Source organism: Malania oleifera, chromosome 4 (genome assembly GCF_029873635.1).
Source record: "Malania oleifera isolate guangnan ecotype guangnan chromosome 4, ASM2987363v1, whole genome shotgun sequence".
NCBI classification, from domain to species: Eukaryota; Viridiplantae; Streptophyta; class Magnoliopsida; order Santalales; family Ximeniaceae; genus Malania; species Malania oleifera.
In genome coordinates, this window is record NC_080420.1 from 90,658,804 (window position 1) to 90,681,991 (window position 23,188).

Genomic DNA, 23,188 nt, shown 5'->3' on the forward strand with positions numbered 1-23,188 from the left:
TAAGAAACAAACTATGGTGGCAAGGTCAAGTGCTGAATTAGAGTATAGAGATATGGCTCACATTGCTTGTCAACTTGTCTAGTTGAAGAACATGTTAGAAGAATAGAATTTTTTTGCATTCTCAGCCTATGAAGTTGATGTATGATAATTAAATTGCTCTTCATATTGCCTCCAACACAATCTTCCATGAGCGGACGAAGCAGATTGCTGTTGATTGCCACTTTGTTAGAGAGAAACTTGTGCAGAAGCTCATTAAAACCACTTATGTAAAGTCGGACATGAAACTTGCTGATTTGTTTGCCAAAGCATTAGGGGGTGCTCATGTTAAATTCATTTGTAACAAGCTAGGAGCATATGACATTTATGCTCCAACTTGAGGGGGGGTGTTAGAGGTTATATATGTCTTTCAGTATTATTATTATTATTGAGTGTGTTGGTGTGTTAATTAGTGAGAGTTAGTAAGGGTATCATTGTCATTAGAATGTATTTAATTTGTATTATAAATAAAGGAAGACACCTATCTTCAAGTTAGGTCATTCATTTTAATCAAATCTTAACAATCAATATAGATAACTCCACCACCTCTTTATCATCCAAATCCCTTCGAAAACAAAATCCCAATAAAAGGAATCCCTTACATGACCTCACTATGAGGACAAGAAAATAATTAGGCTAAGGAAGAAGATGATGTATCCCCTATGGTAACCTCTACCAAAAGAAGGACAAGTTTGAGAAATGGATCTCCAAGGACTCCTAGAAGAGTTACTAACACCTCAATTAGCATCCCACTATTATTTTGTAAACCATATGTACTTTCTATTACTATTTTCCAAAGAGAATTCACCTCCAAGGGAAACCTGTGCAACCATTTACTCAACAGGGAAGTGTTTTTGGGCACACTAGCAAGACCAAACCTGCCTTCTTTCTATGACCTATAGACAACCTCCCACCCACCAAATGATCTATCTTATTTGATACACCTGACTAAAGAATCACTCGTCCTCTCTATCTATTTAGCTATCCCTCCAAAAACCCCCAAGAAAAAAAAATTAAAATGAAAAAAAAAAAAAATTACAGCAGGATAGTAGAAAAGCTTGTCTAAATAAGGGTAATTCAACCAATTAAAGAAAGGAAAGCTCCAAAACTCTCTTAGGACTAACACTAATCAATCCAATACCACTCTTCTCCATATTTGTTCTAAGACTAGATACCCTCCCAAAAATTTGCAGAATAGTGAGAATTTCACAAAATCATCAACATAGTCATCTAAGAAAATAATGGTGTCATCGCAAACTACAAATGAGACACCACAACCTCCTTACGCACCTTAATACCTCTTAAGTCTCCGAAAACCCCATTATTGAAGGTCGTGTCTATTATTCTACTCAACCAAATTCTCATATTCACTTAAAACAAATATAATTCATAAATCAATTAAAAATATTAGTTATCACAAAAATAAAGCTAATTTGATCATGAAAGAGGTCAAATAAAATGTTATACCAGATATCTAAGTTCAATTTTGTATAAAATTTTCAAATTTTAAAAGCTATAATTCACATCCTCCTTATAATAATCTTTATTTCCAATAAAAAAACATATATTGCAATTTAGTAAAATATACACACACACACACACACACACACACACACATATATATATATATATTTCAATAGGACAATTTTTTAAACTATATCTATGACAATGCACATTACCAATTATAAGGAATAAAGAGCATTCAAACCATTGCAATAAACCTCATATATTCATTTAAGCGTCAAAATCGAAATTCCAAAAAGCATTTTAAAAGAACATGACTTCACAAGAATTCCTTGAAGGTTCCAAGATCATAGTTCCCATTCCTAAACTCATAGCAGTTTTTCTATGAAATATTACATTGTTTTTTTTTTTAAATCAAAAAAGAAGATATATTCATTGTTGAGAAATGTACAAAGAGGGGATTAAGCTCCTTCTGTAAAAAGAAAAAAACAAAATATACTAAAAAACAATCAAAAGACCAACCAGCTGAACCAAGAAAGGCACCCATTTATAAACTGCCAGCTGCAAAAGACCAAAGAGAAGTCATGTACTAAATCCTATCCCAATGCAAAGTTCCAGAAGTCCTCTTCCCCTAAAAGGTACAAGCATTTCTTTCCATATAAATTACTCATAAAACTGCAATGATGCAGAAATTTAACAAGAATAACCATCACTACTCTTCCCAAAACCTGTAAAAGAAATGCAAAAACAACTCCACCAAATCCAGCCAAGCCCAATTCTCCGCAAAACAGAAAATAACTTATTGCGAATCTCCCAAGAGAGCAATGCAAAAATAGATGTGAATGCAGATTCTGAGCTAACAAAACACAAGAAATAAACATCTGAAGATAAGGCCTTCAGAGGCCTACTTTGCAACAGATTCTAGGTAAGAGAAAAGCCTTTATGTTATAGGGAACTTTAGCTTTCCAGATAAAATGATGAAGGGAAAAGGACTAAAAGAATCTGGTCAAATGCTCAAAGAATGATTTTGAAGAATAGAACCCTGAGAAATCTAAAACCCAACTCCGGCTCTCTCTCGAATGAGAGATGACACCGTCCATCAAAACCACAGGAAGGGAGTTCCCCAAGCTCCATATCATCTAGAAGCATACGAAAGACAAAATACCATGAAGAAGTAGACCCATTTGAATTAAGAAAGGAAGCAATGACATTATTATGCATTGAATAGACATGCTATAAATGAGGAAACGGAATGGGAAGCACATAGTTTCCCACCCAACTATCTTACTGAAAAAAAGATTTGAGACTAACAACCCACAACATATTTTGCATAAAATTAATCAAAAGATAAATCTGAGCAATACTCCTCGAACAACTCTCCATAGAGCATCTTAAACCCCAACTAGTATCTCAGACATTAGAATGTAAGACAAATCTACTTTTTTATAACCTTATGCCAAAGGGAGTTCTCCTTAAAAAGAAAATACTGCTGCCATTTACCCAATAAGGCAGTGTTTTTAGATGCAAAATTTCCAAGACTAAAACCACCATTTGTCTTAGATCTACGCAATCTCTGAACTCACTAAATGATCCCTCATCCCCCCTACCCCCAACTAAAGAACTTTTTCAATTTTTCTAGCTACTCTTACCAGATATCCTCTGCCCCTTGATTATTTCTATTCAATATAAGTACCAAATTATTGGGTATGGGCGTGCCTTTGTTATCATTATTTGATAATTTTATCATTTTGATTCAGTTAAGTACCTGTATAATATAAGCCATTATGATGACGTTTTATGATGAAAAGCAAATATACTAACAAAATAGATAACAAAATAATGAACCAAGGACCAGAAATCATCAAAGAAATAAACCACAAAAGAAAACAACAAAGATGGAAAGAGCTAAAAAAATTTATTAAAGAAGCACCTTTTAAAACCCTTTCCATCATAATTAATAGAACACAATAACAAGAAGCCAAGCCTTAAGTCCCACAAGGTGGGGTCAGCTACATGAATGCTTTTCCATCAATTTACACGATCATAGGATATTTCTCCCAACAAATTCAGGGCTATTAGATCCTCACTCGCTATCTCATTTCAAGTCATTTTAAGTCTACCCCTACCCTTTTACTGCCCCCTCACAGTAACTAGCTCAATCCTTACTAGTGCACTATTTGACTTGCATGGCACATGCCCCAACCATCTAAGCCGCTCCCCCTTATCTTATCTTCTATAAAAGCTATGCCTAACTTACCGCAAAGGTGAGGATTCCTATCATAGAAAGTTTTATGCTGGTTGCCAACTACCTAACAAAACCATCCTCCTTTACCCGGGCCCAAGACCGGCTGTGTGTGAAAAGGTTAGGGCATTGAGTGCATCATAGGTGGAAATAAGAAACCACCACTCCCTCTCTCCCACTTCTAATCCTCTCACCAACCCCACTCCACAGCCCTATCTACCAACCTACTCAAAACATCAACTGCAAGAACGAACAAAAAGGGGGATAAAGGGTGTCCTTGTTTAATGCCACTCAGAACACTAAACTAGGATTTGGGTTCACCATTCATAATAACCAATAACCACAAATTAGAAAAACAACCCTAATAACAATGCCAATGCTTACTAAAACCCTTTCTTATAAAGACTTTATCCTGGAAGCTCCAACTTACTCTATTGTAAGCTTTCTAAAAATCTAATTTGAATAAGAATATGAACCCCCTCTTCTTATTCCTACGAATATCCTCCACCACCTTATTATCCCCACTAGAATAACATCCACTATTTGCCTCCCCCCAAACGCACTTTAAGCACTAAATATAGAATCAATGAGCACCCCATTCAACCTATTATAACTTTAGTGATAATCTTATACACACTAGACACACGACTAGTAGGTCTAAAATCCTCTGCATCAATAGACTTGGACTTTTTAGGCACCAAGGCTATGAAAGTGGAATTAATGCTTTTGCTCTAAATCCCATTTCCAAAGAAGAAACTTGAAACCCCCCAAACAACCTTGATAGTGAGGAGAGATCACATCATTCTTAATACTATGAGAAAAGAATATTTACAAGAATGATCCCCAAAAGAACCCAAAGAACAAACTCTTACCATCACTCCACTTGCAGATATGACAACACTTTAGTAGAATCAGTAGAGATAACTTCTCCACCTCTCTATCATTCAAATCCCTTCTAAAATGAAAATCCCAAGAAAAAGAATCCCTCCCAAGAATACGAACCCCTCTTCTTATTCCTCCACCTCATTAGTCACTAGAATAGCATCCACACGGGCTAAAGGCCTTATCCCTTTCCATCCCAAACACCACCCCCCTCACTTCCTCCTCATCAAAAGGTCCCTTTAACCAACTCCTCCAATCAACAATTATAGGATTCCAATCTAACCCCTCTAATATCAGTCTACAACAGTCCTCCTTTGAGTACAAATTATGAAAGGTAATAATGGATGCAATCTGACCTTGGTCATTAGTGACTCCACACCCCCCCGGGCCCAACATCTAACTCCCGAATCAAACTTTTTACTTTTTTCACATTAGCTAGCCTGCAGATGAAAGAAGAGTTATAATCACTATCTTCGAACCGTTTGAATTTGAATTTGGTCTTTTGCCTCCAACTCCTCATTTCCTATAAAATCACATCTTCTAACTCATTCTTCAAGGATACTCTTCTTATCACCTCACTTTTAAAGAGATAATTCCGACCTACTTCCTACAATGAAGCCAACTCACCCATAAGGCTAGATTTTCTAATTCTAACATCATTGAACACCTCCTCATTCCAATATTTTAGCTTTCTCCTTCAAACGTTTCAATTTCTTCATGCATTTGAAACCCTCCCAACCCCTTTCCATTTCCATTTTGTAAGAATCACTAACCAAAGGCTTGAAAGTCGAATTGTCCAACCACATATTCTCAAACCTAAAGGGTGTAGGACCTCGTGACACCTTACTAGATTCCATCCAAATAGGAAAATGATCGGAATAGTCCTAGGGAGAGTAATTTGAGTAAGGTTTGGAAAATGATCGGAATAGGTTTAGGGAGAGTAATTTGGAAAGTCATCCTCGAACTCACTACAAAACAAGAATCTATTCAGACTACTAGCCACCACTCCAGCCCCCCTGCCCCTTTAAAAACCAAACACAAGAAGCGTTCCCCAGTGGAAGATCTCAAACTACAATCCCTGATCAACAAGTCAAAGTTTTGCATACTCATGGTAACTCAACCCCCCCCCCCCCCCTTTCTCTTCTCTTTGGGAATTTTATTGCATTAAAATCACCACCCACAATCCAACAAAGTAAAGCTCCTCCCAAATAGAACTCCTAAGAGTTGGTCTAGAAGGTCTCTACGCTAAAATAACCCACCATTGACCCTTCCCTCTCACTTCAATAATACAGAAAGGGGAAAAACCCCCCATTAGAGTATCCACTTTAGATACAAATAAAGACTCCCATATAACAAGGATTGCACCTAAAGCACCACACAAGGATAAAAGTTCTCAAACCCTGCACCAACCACCCCGAATACTTATAATAACCCCTCATCTACAATTCCAATTTAGTTTCCTGAATTACGACAAGATCAGGGGAGTACTTGTCCAAGACTTAGTTCCTTTTTTATAAAACCCCCTAGCCCTCTAACATTCCAACTAACTATCTTCATAGTTTGACATGCTTACTACCCCTTCCGAGTCCTTTTCTGCCATTATAATTTACCGACAATACCAGGTTTTTATGCTCTTTTTGAACTTTCTTCTTCTTCCTCTCAAATGTCCTACAACTCAAAACCACCCTCACCAAATTCTAGCAAGATCTAGTAACTCCAAGCCTAGGTCCCTAACGAGTTTTTGAAGGTATAGTTGTCTCTCACCAACCTCAAAGCTAAGCTCACAACCCTCCCTCCTATTAGAGTCCTCCCTATGACATAGAGTTTCCAAAGAAAGAACAATTTTAGGAATAGGAAAGATACCTTTACTATTTCTAGATGGATAAGGGACTCCATAATAAAATCAACCTTCCTAAAATTAAAAACCCCAACACCACAAGAAGGAATAGCCAAATTAACCACTGAAGAAAGCCTGAGCCCAAGGTTAGGGTCAAAAGACAAAGGCCCGTCGTCAATTAAAACTTTCAAATGGACAAAATTATAATTAATGAAATCTATACTTGCTTGAGCATTCTTAGGATCCGGCTGAAGACAATCTCTCTTCAATTGTTGTGGGATCATTACTAAACTATCACTAATAGCATGCCTCTCCCCCTCGCACTCTCTATCATAACCTTCAAATAGCTGGATCAAAACCTCCTCTTCTGCACATTCAAGGTTGGCTCTCGGCTGATTAACCAATAATTCCTTCTCTAATTCACCTATACTGCCCATCTCTTCTTTTGATTCATAAAGCAAGTCATCTTCTTCTTCACCCTTTAGTTTTGTCATCATCTTCTCCCTTAGAATTGAGTACAATGGAGAAAATTGATTGCAAATTTCAATTTGCTCCTTGCTGTTCATGGGGATCTATATTGCAGTACAAATAACCTTTGGTCCTTCTCCAGCCAAGTAATCAACTGAACTCCGCCGAACCAAGGTTCCCAAGATGGCTTGTACTGTTCTACCCCCTCCCCTCTTCCACAGGCTTGTGTTGCTATGTACCATGTGCTAAGCTCTTGGTGGCAGCCCCTTTCTGTCTAGAGCTCTTTCCTTTGATAACCCATATTGACTTGGGTTTCGTCAGCCATTATCTTTTAGGCCTTTACATTTCCAGCCTAGCATTTTCCAACCCCTTTGTCCTCACAAAAGACCTCCCAAATGAGTTGAAATATTTCCCTACATCCTCGCCAACTAGTCGCATGGGTTTAGGATTCTTATTAGGGAAGAATCATCGCAATCCCTGTGATTATGTAGTATTTCCCATCCTATATCCACCATAGTCACCGGAGCTCCTCTAGTAACATCGGCGAAGGAGATGTTTGACAATAGTCCCTAAAATACAGCACGCCTCTCACTCTTATTGTCTGACCTAACGTTCAAGGAGCTGCAATTAGGGCATCTCCAATTAACAATATGGAGACTAGAGGGTATGTTCATGGTCAACAAAAGCTCCAACAGTGCAGTGAGAAAGGCCCTCCACCTACTTTTCTGGTCTCCCTCAAGGATGCGCATATCTTGGAATTTTCCTTTATTCTCCTTCTTCAAGAAAAATATATCTTCCTCTTTCATTTGCAAAAATATTTAGTCTAACGCTATTCCATATTTTTATGAAGCTTAGACATCTTCAACTCCATCGATCTCCGTCTCTATCACAACAAATGAAACATTCTTCCTTGCAAATTTTGTGATGCAAAAGGTCGAGGAATCAGTTTATAGTAACAACTTTCCTTCCAAATTTGGGAGCCACATGGCCTCCTATCCCTACTTCGAGAACGAGAGGTGCAGTTAGAGTCATGACTTGGGTTTCTTTGATGAACCAAAATGGTCTTGTTTAGAGTAGTTGGTGGTAGGCGAGAAGATTGGTAGATACAATGTATGGAGTCGCTGGTGGTACTCGTACAAAATATGATGTCCAAAGAAGAATTTCCAAAGGGATAAGCAAGTATCTAATGATGTTTGAAGATTTTTCAATGTACGAAAAATCTTTTTTGGTAATTAGGGAGACAATAGGTTCAATTTCTAATTTTTTGTTTCAGATTAGGATAATCAAAAGAGCTTCTACGATAATCAAAGAGATGGTCGATTTTGGTTTCAATGGTTTAGTGGTACTTGGAGACAATAGGTTTGGTTTTTGGTTAGGGTATTGAAAGGAAAATGTTCCAGGGAATAGGGATTTAGAAAGAGCAGAGAGGCGAGGCATGTTCGCAGTCTTAGAGAATGGAGACTCCAGGAGGACAGCATTTGTGAACCTTCCTTTCAACCTTGGATCTTACAATGTTAGAAATCTAAAATCTTCTCAAAATCCTTGCTCCTTTCATTGCTAATGAAAAAATACAACAAAACAGAAAAATGTTAGAAATTAAAACGGATCACAATTCTAATTTTCTAAAATATATATATATATATATATAGAACATTACAATTGTATAAACAATATAGAAGCTTCCAGGGCAGGAAAAAATAAAAAATAAAACGTTACAATTGTATAAACAATATAGAAGCTTCCAAGGCAGGCAGCAGTCTCTTAAACAACTTTGTTTCTCATCTAATACAAAGCCTTCAACCCAAAAAATAAATAAATAAATAAAAAGAAAATAAACAGTAAAAAAATAAAATAATACAAAGAATAAAAATTGAATTAAGGAAGCATGCATGCTTTTGAGTATGTAACGTCTTACAGAATCAAATCCAGGGTGGTGATCCAATGACATTCTCCTTACACTTGTCATCCACAATAAAAAGCATGGGATCTGCATATTGCAAGACAAGGAGATATGAAGTAATCTGAGAAACTTAGTTTTTATCACTGTATTTTAAAATACACTGTCATTTGAAGTTTCAGCAGATATACGAAAAAAATTGCCCAAACTCCTTTTCCTTGGGGGTGTTAAAATCTCCCATATATGCCAATCATAAATTTTAAAATTAAACAATAAACTCCTCTTTATCATCAATCTTATTCCATTTTTTTCCCTGTAGAAATCAAATTATAGGAGGGTGAGAAGCCACCCATCTACTGGAGGTTTTCACTCCGACAGCCTGACCATCCTCGTTGATCTGAGGATTTGGATGGAGATAGTCCTCCTCTCTGGAAATTTTTTTTTTCTCTCTTATATATCCTTTTTCATGCAATTATTGAATAACTCTCCTACTCTCTCAGTAGAGAATTATTTGGCCAACAAAAGTGTTCCTTCTAAAGTTAAAGCTTTCACCTGGACTTTGATCCTTAACAGCATAAATACTAATCTATTGCAGGTAAGAAGACTTACAAGGATTGTTGTCCTGACACATGCATAATATAAGTCTTCATAGTCAGACAATTCAAATCTTTCTTCATTTTGAGGTTGCTAAGCTGCTTTGGAGTATTATTAGCATTTTTGACAAGATGTGGGTGCACCCAGCAAATCTGGAAGGTTTTATGTGGATGCGCTCTATGGAGATGTGCCAACTGACTATTCTTTGGGTGTTCTGGACAAAAACAAAATGAGAGGAATTTTGAGGATCAATTTACTCCTCCTTTGCTCTGGGATAGAATCGTGTTTCCAGCTTCCCTTTGGGTAATTTCTTCCGGCGTTTTCAGAGTAGTGTCTTGAATGATTTGCAGTGAGGACAGCTTTAGTGTAATGTTTGTTTTTTGTTTGTCTACTCCTTTCTTATTGCATGTTTAATGAAAGAATTAGGAATATATAAGGAATAACTATTCCTCCGATTCCCAAAATTTAAATTATATTCCATCTTACTCCGATAAATAGCTATTTTGCCGAACCAAATGAGCAGTCAAAGCGTAGAGGCATATAGTACCAAAAGAGAAAAACTCGATGATTAAACTGACCACCACAAATGGATAGGTTTTTAGGAGTCATACAATAGAGAAAGAAAGCATTGCAGAGAGTTTTTAAGCAACTCTAACGCTGCGTTAGGGAGCACGAATTTTGGACCTTGGATATGGATTTGAACAAAATCCAAATTCAAGGTCTCTCCCAAACATAGGGAGAGTCTTTCTTAAGCACCTCATAGGATCTAAATTGCACGGCATTCACACTTCTATAAGGTGTCTTGCCTGTGTTGCATCCATGATGGACACTGTCACTCCAATTCATCACCGAGTCTTCATATTCATGAATACAAGTCTAAAATGTATTTTTAATATCAGGCACTTCTCAAACACTCTACAGACAATCCTTTTCTAACACATATTCCACCAGTGATCACTGAACTTTTGACTAAATCCTAGGGGTCATTAAACTCTAATCTTTTTTTTAAAAAAAAATTGAGTCACTAATTAACGGAGGTTCCCCAAGCAGCAAAAGTCAAGTTCCCCCCCCCCCCCCCCCCCGCGGGTTTGGTTCACTCTGTTAAAAACAGCAACTCTCTCTCTAACGTACAAAAGACAAAGGCAGTGGTCATCTTTAGGGGTGTAATCAGTTCTTAACGGTTCGGTTTCACCCTAAACTGATAAACGAACCAAACAGAAATCTCAGTTTACAATAATACAAAACTGATACCGAACCAGAAACTGTGGTACGGTTAAAATGATCACCCATTGGTTTAATGGTTCGATTTGGTTTATTCATCAGTTAATGAACATTTTTTATTTTTACTTTGGACTCCAGCTATATGTCTTTACCACCCTTTAATGAAATTTTAAACTGAAACCATGGGTTGTAGTTGAACGCCAAACCTGCTCTTTACAGAAAAAATTTTAAACTTGTAATGGGCTGATGCCCTTTAAATGAAAAATGAAAAAAATTTAACTTGTCATGGGCTGGGCTGTAACTGCATGCTAATGGCCCTTCAGAAGAAGGCTCAATGCCCATGGTGATGAGACACATGGAGTTGACCCACCCTTTCATAAGAGGAACAAGACTTTCAAATTTTATGTGCATCCGATGTGGGAGAAACGCACAGCTGCTTTTGTGGCTGTACCGCCTTCCGAATTCTGAGTTGTGGGAGGACACACAGGAATGAAGAAGTATCAAGTATGGAACTTGTCCCGGATGGAGGAGGAAATAGGTCGTATCCACATTTATAAATATTCCATCCATCTTTTAAATTTATTTTTTGAATCTATTCTGTATAAAAAGATTTTAACAAAAAATTCTTATGCTAAACATAATCTTTGGAATTAACAAATAAACAAAGGAATAATGGTACAGTACAGAACATAAATATAGGAAATTAAAATAATACATATTGTTTTTCAGTTTTCATTTTTTTTTAGTTTGGTTCATTTGTGAAACCGTGACCAAAGAACAGAAACAAAATGTCAAAAAGGTTCAGTTTCGGTCCAGTTTTTTGAACTTTCAGTAATCTTTGTACACCCCCCTAGCCATCTTACCTCTCAGGTTCACTATGACGTGATGTTGGTCTCTCTCAAAAATCAAAATATAATCCAAGAAGAAGTAGGGAAGTGTTCAGCCGTGGAACTCCGACATAGCCATTGCTGCACTCTCCAGAAACAGCTTCTGTTGCTGCCATCCCTTCCCTCTTTTGGGTCAAAACCTTTCCTTTTCTGTTATGAAAATGATTCCACTAGTCAAATCTGAAAGATGCAAGTGAAAGAGAGAGAGAGAGAGAAAGAAAAAGAAGAAGAATACACTCATGGTTGTCCCCTTCTCACATAGTCACATGGTTGTTCCACCAAGGAAAGACATTGAGATTAGCCCAACAGATCTAGGCTGCGGCAGAATTCATCAAGTAGCCTTGAAATTAGATGGAATGATGGATATTGCAACACTATTTTAAATTATAGTGACTTCAGTAAAATAATTTAAGGTTTAGTTACCTTAACAGGGTTTAGTCAAAAGTTTATGACCACTGATGAAATTTACCTCTTTTCTAACATGCTAGACATAGAATGGTACATTATAATACAATCTTCTTCTTTTTTGTTCATAAAAAAAATCAAAATATAAATGATGAACAGAAACAGTTTTTGAGCTTTTCAAAAAATGTATCTAAAGCTCTATCCAATTTTTTATAGTGTCATATAAATATAAAAAATGTAATATCATTCTTACATTATATATTTACATTTAATTTTATGTATTTAATAATTAGTACTTAATATAATATCATTTATTATTCATTCATATAATTAGTGTATTCCCTCTTTTGGTTGTATTGCTTAGTCAGAAGGATCACCATACTCCTTGTACATTCTCTTTTCTCTTAATAAAATTTCTTTTTCTATCTAAAAACATATCCATGCCATACTACTACCTATATTTTTTAGATTTGTTGTGTCCTGTAATCATCTCCTGTCATACCATGTCCAACGTCTGTGTCCATCTTTCATAGGCTAGAACTTTTCATTACCCTTAAGGAAAAGCAATACAAAACTTATAAGGAACCTTTTTTTAATAACAAAAGAAATTCGTCGATAGAATAGGAATGTAAAAACGGGAGAATAAGACATCTTCTTACGGAACTCTGGGTTATCCCAGAAAAAGTAAAAAAGGAAAACCAAAAAACACTAGAAACTACACAAAATAATCAGCATGCCTTATCAATTACCCAAAAAGGTAATTCAGTTGGGTTCGGCTCGGTGAGCTTCCTTTGTTCGGTCGGTTCGGTTAACAAAAATCATTAACCGACTTTGGCCGAACCAACCATTTGCTCACCCCTAACTCGAACCACCTCAATAACTTTTGTGTTGTTTTGTAGAGAACTAGAATCACCCTGTATGGCAAAGGTTGTACTCCCAGAGCCAGATGCACGAGCAGTAGAATGCATGCTAAAGGAAGCATGAAGGACACGAGAATAAACATTGGCAAATGATGGCAGCTCGGAACTACAAAGTATCTGGTACCGAACTGCCTCAAACTCGGGTCTCAAGTCTGCTAGAACATGAAGAAGTGCCATTGACTCCCTCTGCTTCTACATCTCACGAACATTGGCAGTTATAGGTTGCATGATGTTAAGCTCCTCATGAATACACTACGTCTCTCCAAACTAATCTGCAATACTCTTATCTCCTTGTTGCACTTAAAAGCACGCCATGGATAAATCATACATACGTGTAATGTCATTAGAGTATAGAAGTTTGACATAATCACAAATCTCCTTGCACGTATCTAGACGCATACACATCCATGCAAACTGTGGCTCCATCAAATTCCATAAAAGGGAAACAATCAAGGCATCTTCTTGAACCCACACGTCTTTTATCTTCTCGTCAAAAGGATCAAATTGGAGCAAGTGGTCAGATTTCCCTAATCCTGTTAAATAAATCCAAACAGCTTTAGACCATTGAACATAGTTCTTTCCATCCAACTTTTAAGTCGTTATTTGTGGCAGCGATGCAGGGAACAAATTTTTGGGAATCGTAGATTCCATCCCAACACTCACAAATCAGCAACCACACCCAAACAAGAAGAACAATTAAAACTAATTGGGACAATCACAAACTATGTGAATCACCGATACAACCACGAACGAGTTGAACAACTCACCGACAGATATAGCACTACCACAACCTCACAACTAAACATACGAACGCTACCACAGATCCAAGGAAAACTCACAACGAATCCTTCACAAGCCTTGAACAAAGATTAATAGAATACCGCAAGTGCATGGCTGAAAAAGGTTGATATTTTTAGCACAAAACTAGCCTAATAGCTTGATAATATAGTCTAGAGAAGGTATCAGAATATGGCAAAGGGAAAAAATAAGAAAAGAAGCAAAAAAGTGGTTGTAACTTAACTCACACGCCGGTGTATGGGGCCAACTCTACCGGCATTTGGCCAGCGCGTGGGGGCATGTGGGGGCTCCTCTGGTGATGGGGTTTTGTGGGGTTAGGCTTTAAGGGGTTCTGTTTATGGGTGTATGGTTGGTTTTGTGAAATAATGTGAGGTGGAAGTGGATCTGGGAAAGACAGTCGTGAGAATGGCGTTTTCCTGCAACAATTAAGGGGAATAGGGTTTAGGTTGGATCACGCTCTGATACCATATTAAGATTTGATTAAAATGAATGACCTAACTTGAAGATAGCTCTCTCCCTCTATTTATAATACAAATTAAATACATTCTAATGACAATAGTACCCTTACAATCTCTCACTAATTAACATACTAACACACAATAAAAATACTAAAAGGCACAAATAACCTCTAACAGTTCATATTAAACCTGTTGTGAACCAAAGTCCAAAAGAAAGCTCAAATCTTAAAAAGAGGGGCTTTAGCCTTCCCAACAACTTTATCCAAATAGAATGGGATAGGGTTAGTAGATTTGGTACGATGGACAAAATAAGACTTTGAATAAAAGACCCCAAAGAACCCCCAATCCAAAGTCTAGCATCCCTCTTCCAATTAGGATTGAAAAAATTCAGAACACACAATAGGCAAGTAAACTCATCTATCCTCTTTCATTGAGACTCTTGAGAAAATGGAAGTCCCAAGATGAGTAAATTTAAAGTGAAATTTGTGTATTTTACTATGTAAAGCTAATATGATGAGTTTATTTCATTAGCAGAATGTGAATTTTATCCCCATAAATTATCAAGAATACTAATAATTATTCACTTAATACATCAACTATAGATTGTAAAATAAATTTATATAGTGCCCCCAGCTTGCCATAATGAAATTGTAGACAAGCTACTAACATAGATGATATATAATTATGTGAGCGAGTATATGTATGAGTGTGCAATCATGTGGAAAATGCCCTGGCATGGAGAGAGGGATAGGGAAAAGAGACATAAAATAGACTCACAGTCTGGATAAAGTGCTTTTAGTGTGAGTCTTCCACCTTTTGACACGTAATTTCTTTTACAACCAGCAAGTTTTCTTCCAAATCTTGCAACTCTGGGGTCCCAAAACCCCTTATGTTTAAACTTGGCTCTTAGAGGAAGACCGAGAGAGGTAATAGGAAAAGCCCCCTTCTTACATCCTTACAGGTCCGTAAGTAGAGGCCCACACTCACGAGTCCCCACTTCAAGCCTAAACCGCTTCAAACCTAAAGAGAATGCACCAAAGATTAGGACTTGCTAAGGTTCATCCTCATAGAAAATGATGACGTCATTTATAAAAAGGAGATGGAAGACAACAAAATTTGTGTTGTTCTTTCCGATTATAAGCTCCATGAGTTGGCCTCCTTTGTTGGCTTTATTTATCACAAGGTCCAACACTTCCATGATCATGATAAACAATAAAGTGGGGAGGGGATCCCCTTGCCTCAAACCTCGAGATGAATGAAAAGAGTCTGTAGGGCATCCATTAGTGAACACTGAAAATGAGGGGACAGAAATACATGATAGATCCAGTTGCACCACAATTCTCTAAAACCCATTCTTCTGATAATATATTGTTGAAAATTCCAATTCACATGGTTAAATGTCTTCTCCATGTCTAGCTTGCAGGCCACTCTTCTTTTCCTTTTCTTAAAACAGGCATCCACAACTTCGCTCATGATCCGGGCAGCATCTATGATCTGCATGCCAACTACGAAGGCGTGCTGGTTCTTCCTGTGCAAATTAAAACGTTGTTGCGTCTCCCAATTTACTAAATGAAATTTAAAGATCTCCCATATCACCCCAAAAGAAATCTTCATCGACTATCCTCCATCCTTGTAGCAATACAACAAGTAATTGGTAAGCAAGAAAAAGTATATAAGTAGTTCTGATGAGGTCTTCAAAATGAGAGTAAGTCTTCCTGCCTTCAACAAAACTAGCTCTTCCAACCTGCTAGATTTTCTCAAATTTATCAAGAAGAAGAATTCGTAAGGATTTATCCAACTATAGCTCCAATTATCTGCCAAATAAGTCAAAGAATGTTTCCTCATCTTACCTCCTAACTCCACCATCCAACCCATCCCCTATTGACTTTTTGAGTCTGATCTCGGTTTTGATGCTGACAAAGTACAAGTTACTTATGGGTGTATTTAGTGCTTAAACAGGTTTATAATTCAACACACATATGGGGACTAAAAATGGAAACCTGAAGGACTTAAAGAACACATTGTCCGGCGCATTCCATAAAGAGTCAGAAGAGCAAAGAAGATAGAAGACATGTCATTTATTTTGTAATTGCATTTAGTTTCTATATTTGGTCTGTAATATTTCACATGTCATGCATGATATGAATCCCAAGCTCAAGCTCAGAATGACCGTAGACTGACCTTAGGGACCCATACCTTTCATCCAAAACCCTTTTCATAAAAATCTCAACTCATACAAAGGTTTTTAGAATAATTTAGGGACAAAAACAGGGCCAAACTTGGGTTTTATAAAGACCTTGGTCGGCCAACCTAGTCACATTTTAAACACCTCAGCCGACCGACCATGACCTAAGGGCAATATTGTAATTTTGGTCAAGCTTGGCCAACCGACCCCAAAATAAACAAAAATGCCCAGCCAACCGACCTATCCTATTTGGCCCATTCTTCAATGCTCCGCCAACTGGCCAACTAAACACAAAAGGCCCTCAGCTGACCGAGCCCCAAGACCGGCAGACCGGACTTTAGCCCTGGCTGACCAAACCTACGAAGGTTCGGAAATCGCCCTTGGCTTGGCAGACCGACACCTTCCGCAGCCGACTGAACCCTTAGAGAAATTCAAATTTTCTGTGTGAGGACAGTCGACCGAACCTTTCGGGTTGGTGGAATTTTTAAAGCGCTAATCGTCGAACATGTCCCTAACGGTCATATTTTTCCCAGACTCTATAAATACCCCATTCATAGGCAAAATTAGGACGATGATTAGTTGAAAAACTCTCTCAAATATTTTGTTATATTTTTCATCTTCAAAACTTATTTTACATACTCTCTTACTCTCATTCATTTCAAAATCATCTTTAAGAGAGCATTTGTTTGTTCTTTCACTCCCTTGTTTGCAAATCAATTGTTTTTAAGGGATTGTTGAAAGAAGTATTTATTTACATTCAAAGCATTTTACTCTCGTTTAAGCTTTTATTTTTTAAAATCATTTTGAGAGTATTTTTTTGAGTTTTTCCCATATTATTTCTTTGATAAATATTTGTTTGGAAAACTCTTCTTAGCCAGTGAATCTTTGCATTTTCATTGCAAGATTCATAAGCTTACATTGTGTTTATTGCATAAATCTTTTTGTAAGCAAGTCTCCAACTTCTCATACACTTTATTTTGAAAAACATTTTAGGAGATAATTTTTTGGGTTATTAGAACACTTATTGAAACTTATTTTAAAGATCATTATCCTCATTTTCTCTCACATTTTCATAACTATATTTTTGAGAGAAATACCACTCATACTCACTTGAGCTTTATTTCATATCATACGTGAGTGTGTATTGTGCTTATTGTTGTACATCATCTGCTTATTGTAGAAGCATTCTATTTGTACAAATATTTACTTTTTTTGTATTCCCGACGTGTGCTCGGAAGAGGATTGCACTGGTCTGTAACATGCACCGGATTGGTTCAGACCCGATTAGGAGAACTAGGAGCACCGTCTTGTAAGGTGTGGTTGTAGGTTGGGCTCAGCCCTGTAATTTGAGTTAGGGTATTCCTCGCCGCATAAGGAGAGGGTGTAATCGGTGTCGCTCCACCCGTTAAGTGAGCATTAGTGGAATCCTCTTATTGGTTAGCTTGAGGCGGGGACGTAGGCTGGTTTGACCGAACCTCGATAACAAATATTGTGTTCGCTTTCTCTTCCCTGTGCTATTTAATTTCAGCACTTGATTGTTTATATCTTTATTACTGTGAATGATTGGGAAGTACTAAGTTTGCTTTATCAGTTTTATTTATCTGCTCAGTTTTATATTGTTGGGTAATTGGTATTTGCTCAAACAGACCCTAGGTTGTGCAATATTGCTTATGGTTTAACACTGAACATACCTAACCTAGGAAGAACTTTTGAAATACCCAATTCACCCGCCCTCTTGGGAATCCACCAATTCCATCATCCCCAATTAGAAGAATCAACTCACTCTCGATTAAATTCACCTTAAGACCTAAAATCACCTCAACAAATAAGAGAATACATCTCAATTAAGAATTTGACTACAAAAAATTAGAGTATGACTGGCCAGCAATAAATGACACCATCATCCCTCAGCACAGTCTTAAGGCTTGTTATTGTTGTTTGTTTTTGTATTTAAACCCCTCATGTTCCAGGAAATTGCTTTTGGAGGCTTCATTGTCACACCATTAGATCCCTGTTGCCACTTTTACTATGGTTACCATTGAACTCCAATTTCTTCAACTTTCTAGTAGCCTTGTTGGCTTGTTGCTTCTTATCTTCTCTATCTTTTCCATTATCCTTTTTTTTTTAATGCTTCTTCCTCTCAAAAAGCTTATAGGATTTATGTTCAAAGCAGTCAGAAGAAACCTCCACTAACCTGCCAACCATCTTTCCCATTTTCAAAACCAGGCAGAATTGTTTTTTAAAGTCTTCCTCATCAGTGGGCAAAACAATGTCAGTCAATAGGGTCACTACTCTCCAAGAGAAGCTCCTCCTTTAGTCATTGCCTCTAAAAAGCAAAGAGCAATAGCAATTGCCTCCGATTCAATATCCAATCTTACATTGCTTACAAGTCCACACCCCCCCCCCCTCTCGGGGTCTCTCAAAAGCTCCATATCACTGAGTAGTTTCTCAAGTCTACTTGCCATTTCATTAAATGAGGGAAAAAAAAAAAAATTAATGGACAATTTGCATATAAAATTTTTTCTACACTTAACTATGCATGGATAAAAAAATATATGCATAGGATAAAATAGCCAATCTAGAATATTCATGGATATATAAGTTACCTATACTTATTATATAGTTTTTTCAGTATGATTGTAACTATATAACACCCTAATTTAGATGTCAACTATAAACCTATTTATATAAAGTCCATGCTCATACACTCAATTATAATATTCAAAATTTATAGATATTAATACTTAAATATATTTTGAATAAGCATTTGTATAGAATAATAATATGAACAAAACTGAAGAATGATATATAGACTCCATTGTTTTTTTTTTTTTTTTTTTGTAATTTTTAGATAGTTTAGTTAGATATTTAAGATGAGTGTATTAAGTCTATTTGTTTAGGAGGATTTCTTATTCTCCTTTTGTAAATTCCTAATCCTTAATGAAATCTTATTCTCTTGCTATCATATATATAATTAAAAAAAAAAAAATGAATGTTTTAAGTTCCATGATTAAATTATAATATATTAGTTTTTCTTGTATTTCTAGTTTTTTTTTTATTATATGAGAAAAATTCTTAAATTTTAATTAAACTTTGACTCAACCAAGCCCAAAACTAGATAGTATGATGTAAAATTCTTATTTTACCAAATATGCATTCCATAAATCTAGGTCTTATCCTGATCAATATGTCCTCAGCCAAGCAATATTATCCTTGTATAGATCCATATCAGGAAGGAGGATAATCTTGCTAGACATAGAGGTACTCAACCTATTTCAAACTAATGCATCTGATCTTGACTTGAATTTCTTATGACTACCTTCTGTATAACCATCACAACAAATCATTAAGAGTATATCATTTGTATAATCTTTTTCCAACTTGATTGCTTGTATGTAGCATTTTTGGAGGCTTGGAGCTGACGATAGGCTAGCTTAACATGCCTCAAATGGTCACTCCAAAGCGAAGTTATAGAGATCGAAACCATAGATTCGAAAACTAGAAATGGCGAACCCCAAGGTTTTCTTCGACATGGAGGTCGGCGGTGCCCTAGCCGGAAGGATCGTGATGGAGCTTTTCGCCGACACCATGCCTCGCACGGCAGAGAATTTATGCGCACTGTGCACCAGCAAGAAGGGCGTCGGGAAGAGGAGAAAGCCCCTGCATTTCAAGGGGTCGACCTTCCACAGGGTGATTCCGGACTTCATGTGCCAGGGCAGCAACTTTACCAACGGCAACGGCATTGGCGGCGAGTCGATCTACGGCGAGAAGTTCGCCGATGAGAACTTCATCAAGAAGCACACCGGTCCAGGCGTGCTGTCCATGGCGAACGCCGGGCCCAACACCAACGGCTCGCAATTCTTCATCTGCACCGTGAAGACGACTTGGCTGGACAGGAAGCACATGGTGTTCGGGCAGGTCGTGGAGGGGTTGGATGTGATGAAAACCATAGAGAAGGTCGGATCCAGCTCCGAACGGACTTCGAAGCCCATGAAGGTCTCTGATTGCGGTTAGCTGTCTTGAAATTGATCTGGAATATGTCTATGATTCCGTCTCTATTTTGAGATTTATGCAGAAATTAATCGATCTTGATATGTGTTTAGGGTTTGTTTGGGGGATGGGGGTGGTGTTTTGCGTCGAATGTGGTGGATATTGTCGTTTTAGGCGGTTCTGGCGTCGTTTTTATGTGTTGAAATGAGCTGCCTTAATAAGATAGGCTTTGACTGCGTTAAAAAAATAAAAAATAAATAAATAAATTAAAAAAAAATAAAAAATCAAAATAAAGCCTCAAATTTATCCACACATCTAGAAATCTTGTTTTTCTATGTCCTTGGTGTCATGGGTAAGATCGTATGAGAAGAAAAAAACTATTTTGAATCAAAAATCATTACATCCACAAAGAATAAATATGAATATTACCTGGACAGAGACATATGCAAAGAACCATAAAATTGAAGGGCATCCAATGGCTCGCTTTTCTTTCAAAAAGAGTGCAAGTTGGTCCACATAACTCCTTCCTGACAGAGGTGGTGGCAGTGGAGGAGGCACTTTGAGCATTCATAAGAAAGTCAAACAAATCATGAGTAAGTTAAATAGCCAAGCTACATAGTAAGGATAAGATCTAAAGGATCACTAGTTGTTTCTCTTTAAACCTGCATATAGGCTCTACAGCTACATGTAAGCTATCAATAAAAATTAATCTACCAAATTTAGCATGAAATGTGTCAAATAAATTTTCCAATTTCTGCAGTCAAATAGCACAAGAACATGTTTACTAGTTTATTTATAAGGTATCTGATTATTAATAGTCATTTTGAAAAAGCATGGAGAGGAAAAATCAGAATGAGTCCACTGTTGAAAATTTTTAGGTAAGAAACAGAGGAAGTTCTCATTTATATATATATATATATATATATATATATATATATATAAAATACATTTTCCAACTACATATACTCAGATTGGATGGGGTAATATCACAGGTGTTAGGATAATAATTATATAGTCATTGACGTAACTTCCCTGTTGACTAAATGCATGCATTTACCCAATGTGGATAATCTGCATAAGGCTGTAACAGGGACATGGCTTTTATCTGAGAAAAAAATCATATTTTAAAAATTTGTAACTTCCATATTAGTTCAACAATCAGTGTAAGCTGTGACCATTCATTGTATGTCTGTCAGATTTTCTTGCACTTGTGTCCTTTATAGCTGCTGATATTTCTGCATTAAGCACTTGTGTCCTTTATAGCTGCTGATATTTCTGCATTAAGAATCCCTTGTGCAGCCTTTTTTCCCTAGGTAGTTCCTTAGGCAATGGGCAACAATGAAGCATGTAAGCAATCTAGGGCACAAAAACAACTGAAAAAAGGAAGACCCTGCAAATTGAGAACACTTACTGACACCATGTTGGAAAATTAAGCGCCTACAACAATCACTCTTCATCGAAAGTCTCAGGGCCGAAAGCAAAATGACTCCAAAGACACTTAAGTGCTGTGTTCAAAGAGGGGAGAGAGAGAGAGATACGGAGACCCCTTTGAAAGTTTAATAACCATTGTGGATATCTCCTAACAGTTGAAACAAGGAACACTTGATGGTATAATCCTCCTATATACTAGCATCAATCACCAGAAGATACATAATGCCAGTACACAAGAAAGTTTTGTTTTATTTACTATTTTCCATACATAAACTATGGGGAAAAAAAAAATTCAACACAGTGCAAAGAAACATCCATAAAATATCAGATATCTGGGAAGAGCATAAGGTGCACAGCTTTATCGCTACAGTAATATATGGGTTTAGTTGTAGTAGAAGTAGTGATTATGCAGTGGCTATAATACAAAGACAACAAATGCTACTCCAAGCTTATAGTGGATGCATCCATTCCTTACTTTATATTTTACAACATGTTTGCTTTGCGGAATGGAATGGGGTATGAAAAGAATGGAATAAAATTTTGAATGCAGAGGGTGGCCAAATCAAGTGATAAATTGGATTCCATTCCCCTCAATTCCATCCATTCCTATGTACCAAAATATGCATTTAGAGTTATACTGCAATCCATCTTTGTCATTCTCATTTCAGTTACATTTACCTCCTTTTTGGATATGTCATTTCATAGTAGCCCAAGATTTTGATCCATATAACATGATCAGCCATATAGCCATCCAATAATAAGTTCTTTTTCAAAGTTTATAGGATAGAAAGGAGGAGAACGGCTGTGTAGGCTCAAGCATGGGGAGGCTGTTGGTAACCATGATGGGGCATTCAAAGCCTGGTTATTTAAAGATGGTTAGGGTGTATGAGTGATTTTAGACTTGGTCTGTGTACAAAATTCAAACATAAAAGGACCAACAGGTGTGGGGATAAAGGATTTGGGCCAAATTTTAGGCTTTCAAAAAGAATCAGATATGTTTAATAGGCAGGTTTCATTTAGCCCTGTGATCCATCACCAATTATATCCAATAGTGATCAGGACCAGAATATGAGTAAGCCTTTGAATCAGGCCCACCTTCTTAGTAAATCTCTGACTCAAAATTTACAGACAAATAGGGAGGTTCCCAGGCTTCGAAGACAAATGGCAAATCAAATCTTCCAAAAGAGGTCATTCTGCAACTGGAGAAGGAATCGACTACATCTACACAAGCAATGGATAATGGATCCTTGGGTTTGGTAGGCAGAATCGGGAAAACACAGGAGTGACTCAGGTAAATCTAGTTCTGTGCATTCAGCTGATGTTTCTACTTCCTCTGAGGGTGAGAAATGTGGGCATGAGGGGAGGCAGGCCAACAAGCATCCTTCAGTATCTATTCATGGGGCTAGGGATATGAAGGCTCGGGTAATTTGAGGAGAAGATATTCATGTTACACTTGGGACTCTGGAGATCAGT

General features: G+C 37.1%; 2 protein-coding genes across 2 annotated transcripts in view; one reads left to right on the forward strand and one right to left on the reverse strand.

Moving 5' to 3' along the window:
• The window catches only part of LOC131153592 (ALBINO3-like protein 2, chloroplastic), an 85,690-nt gene that overhangs the window by 32,657 nt on the left and 29,845 nt on the right, over window positions 1–23,188 (reverse strand). Inside the window, exons 3-4 of the mRNA XM_058106006.1 lie at window positions 20,714–20,841; window positions 8,845–8,916 (exon numbers count right to left, since the gene is read on the reverse strand). Of these exons, the coding sequence (XP_057961989.1) occupies window positions 8,845–8,916; window positions 20,714–20,841 (200 nt within the window). The remainder of the gene's footprint in view (window positions 1–8,844; window positions 8,917–20,713; window positions 20,842–23,188) is intronic.
• Window positions 19,799–20,516, forward strand: LOC131153594 (peptidyl-prolyl cis-trans isomerase-like). The gene has a single exon (XM_058106007.1). It carries the CDS (start codon window positions 19,799–19,801, stop codon window positions 20,306–20,308), a length of 510 nt encoding a protein of 169 aa, XP_057961990.1. The 3' UTR covers window positions 20,309–20,516.

Coding starts and splice junctions, on each gene's coding strand:
- LOC131153594 (XM_058106007.1), top strand. CDS start 19,799: ATGGCGAACCCCAAGGTTTTCTTCGACATGGAGGTCGGCGGTGCCCTA.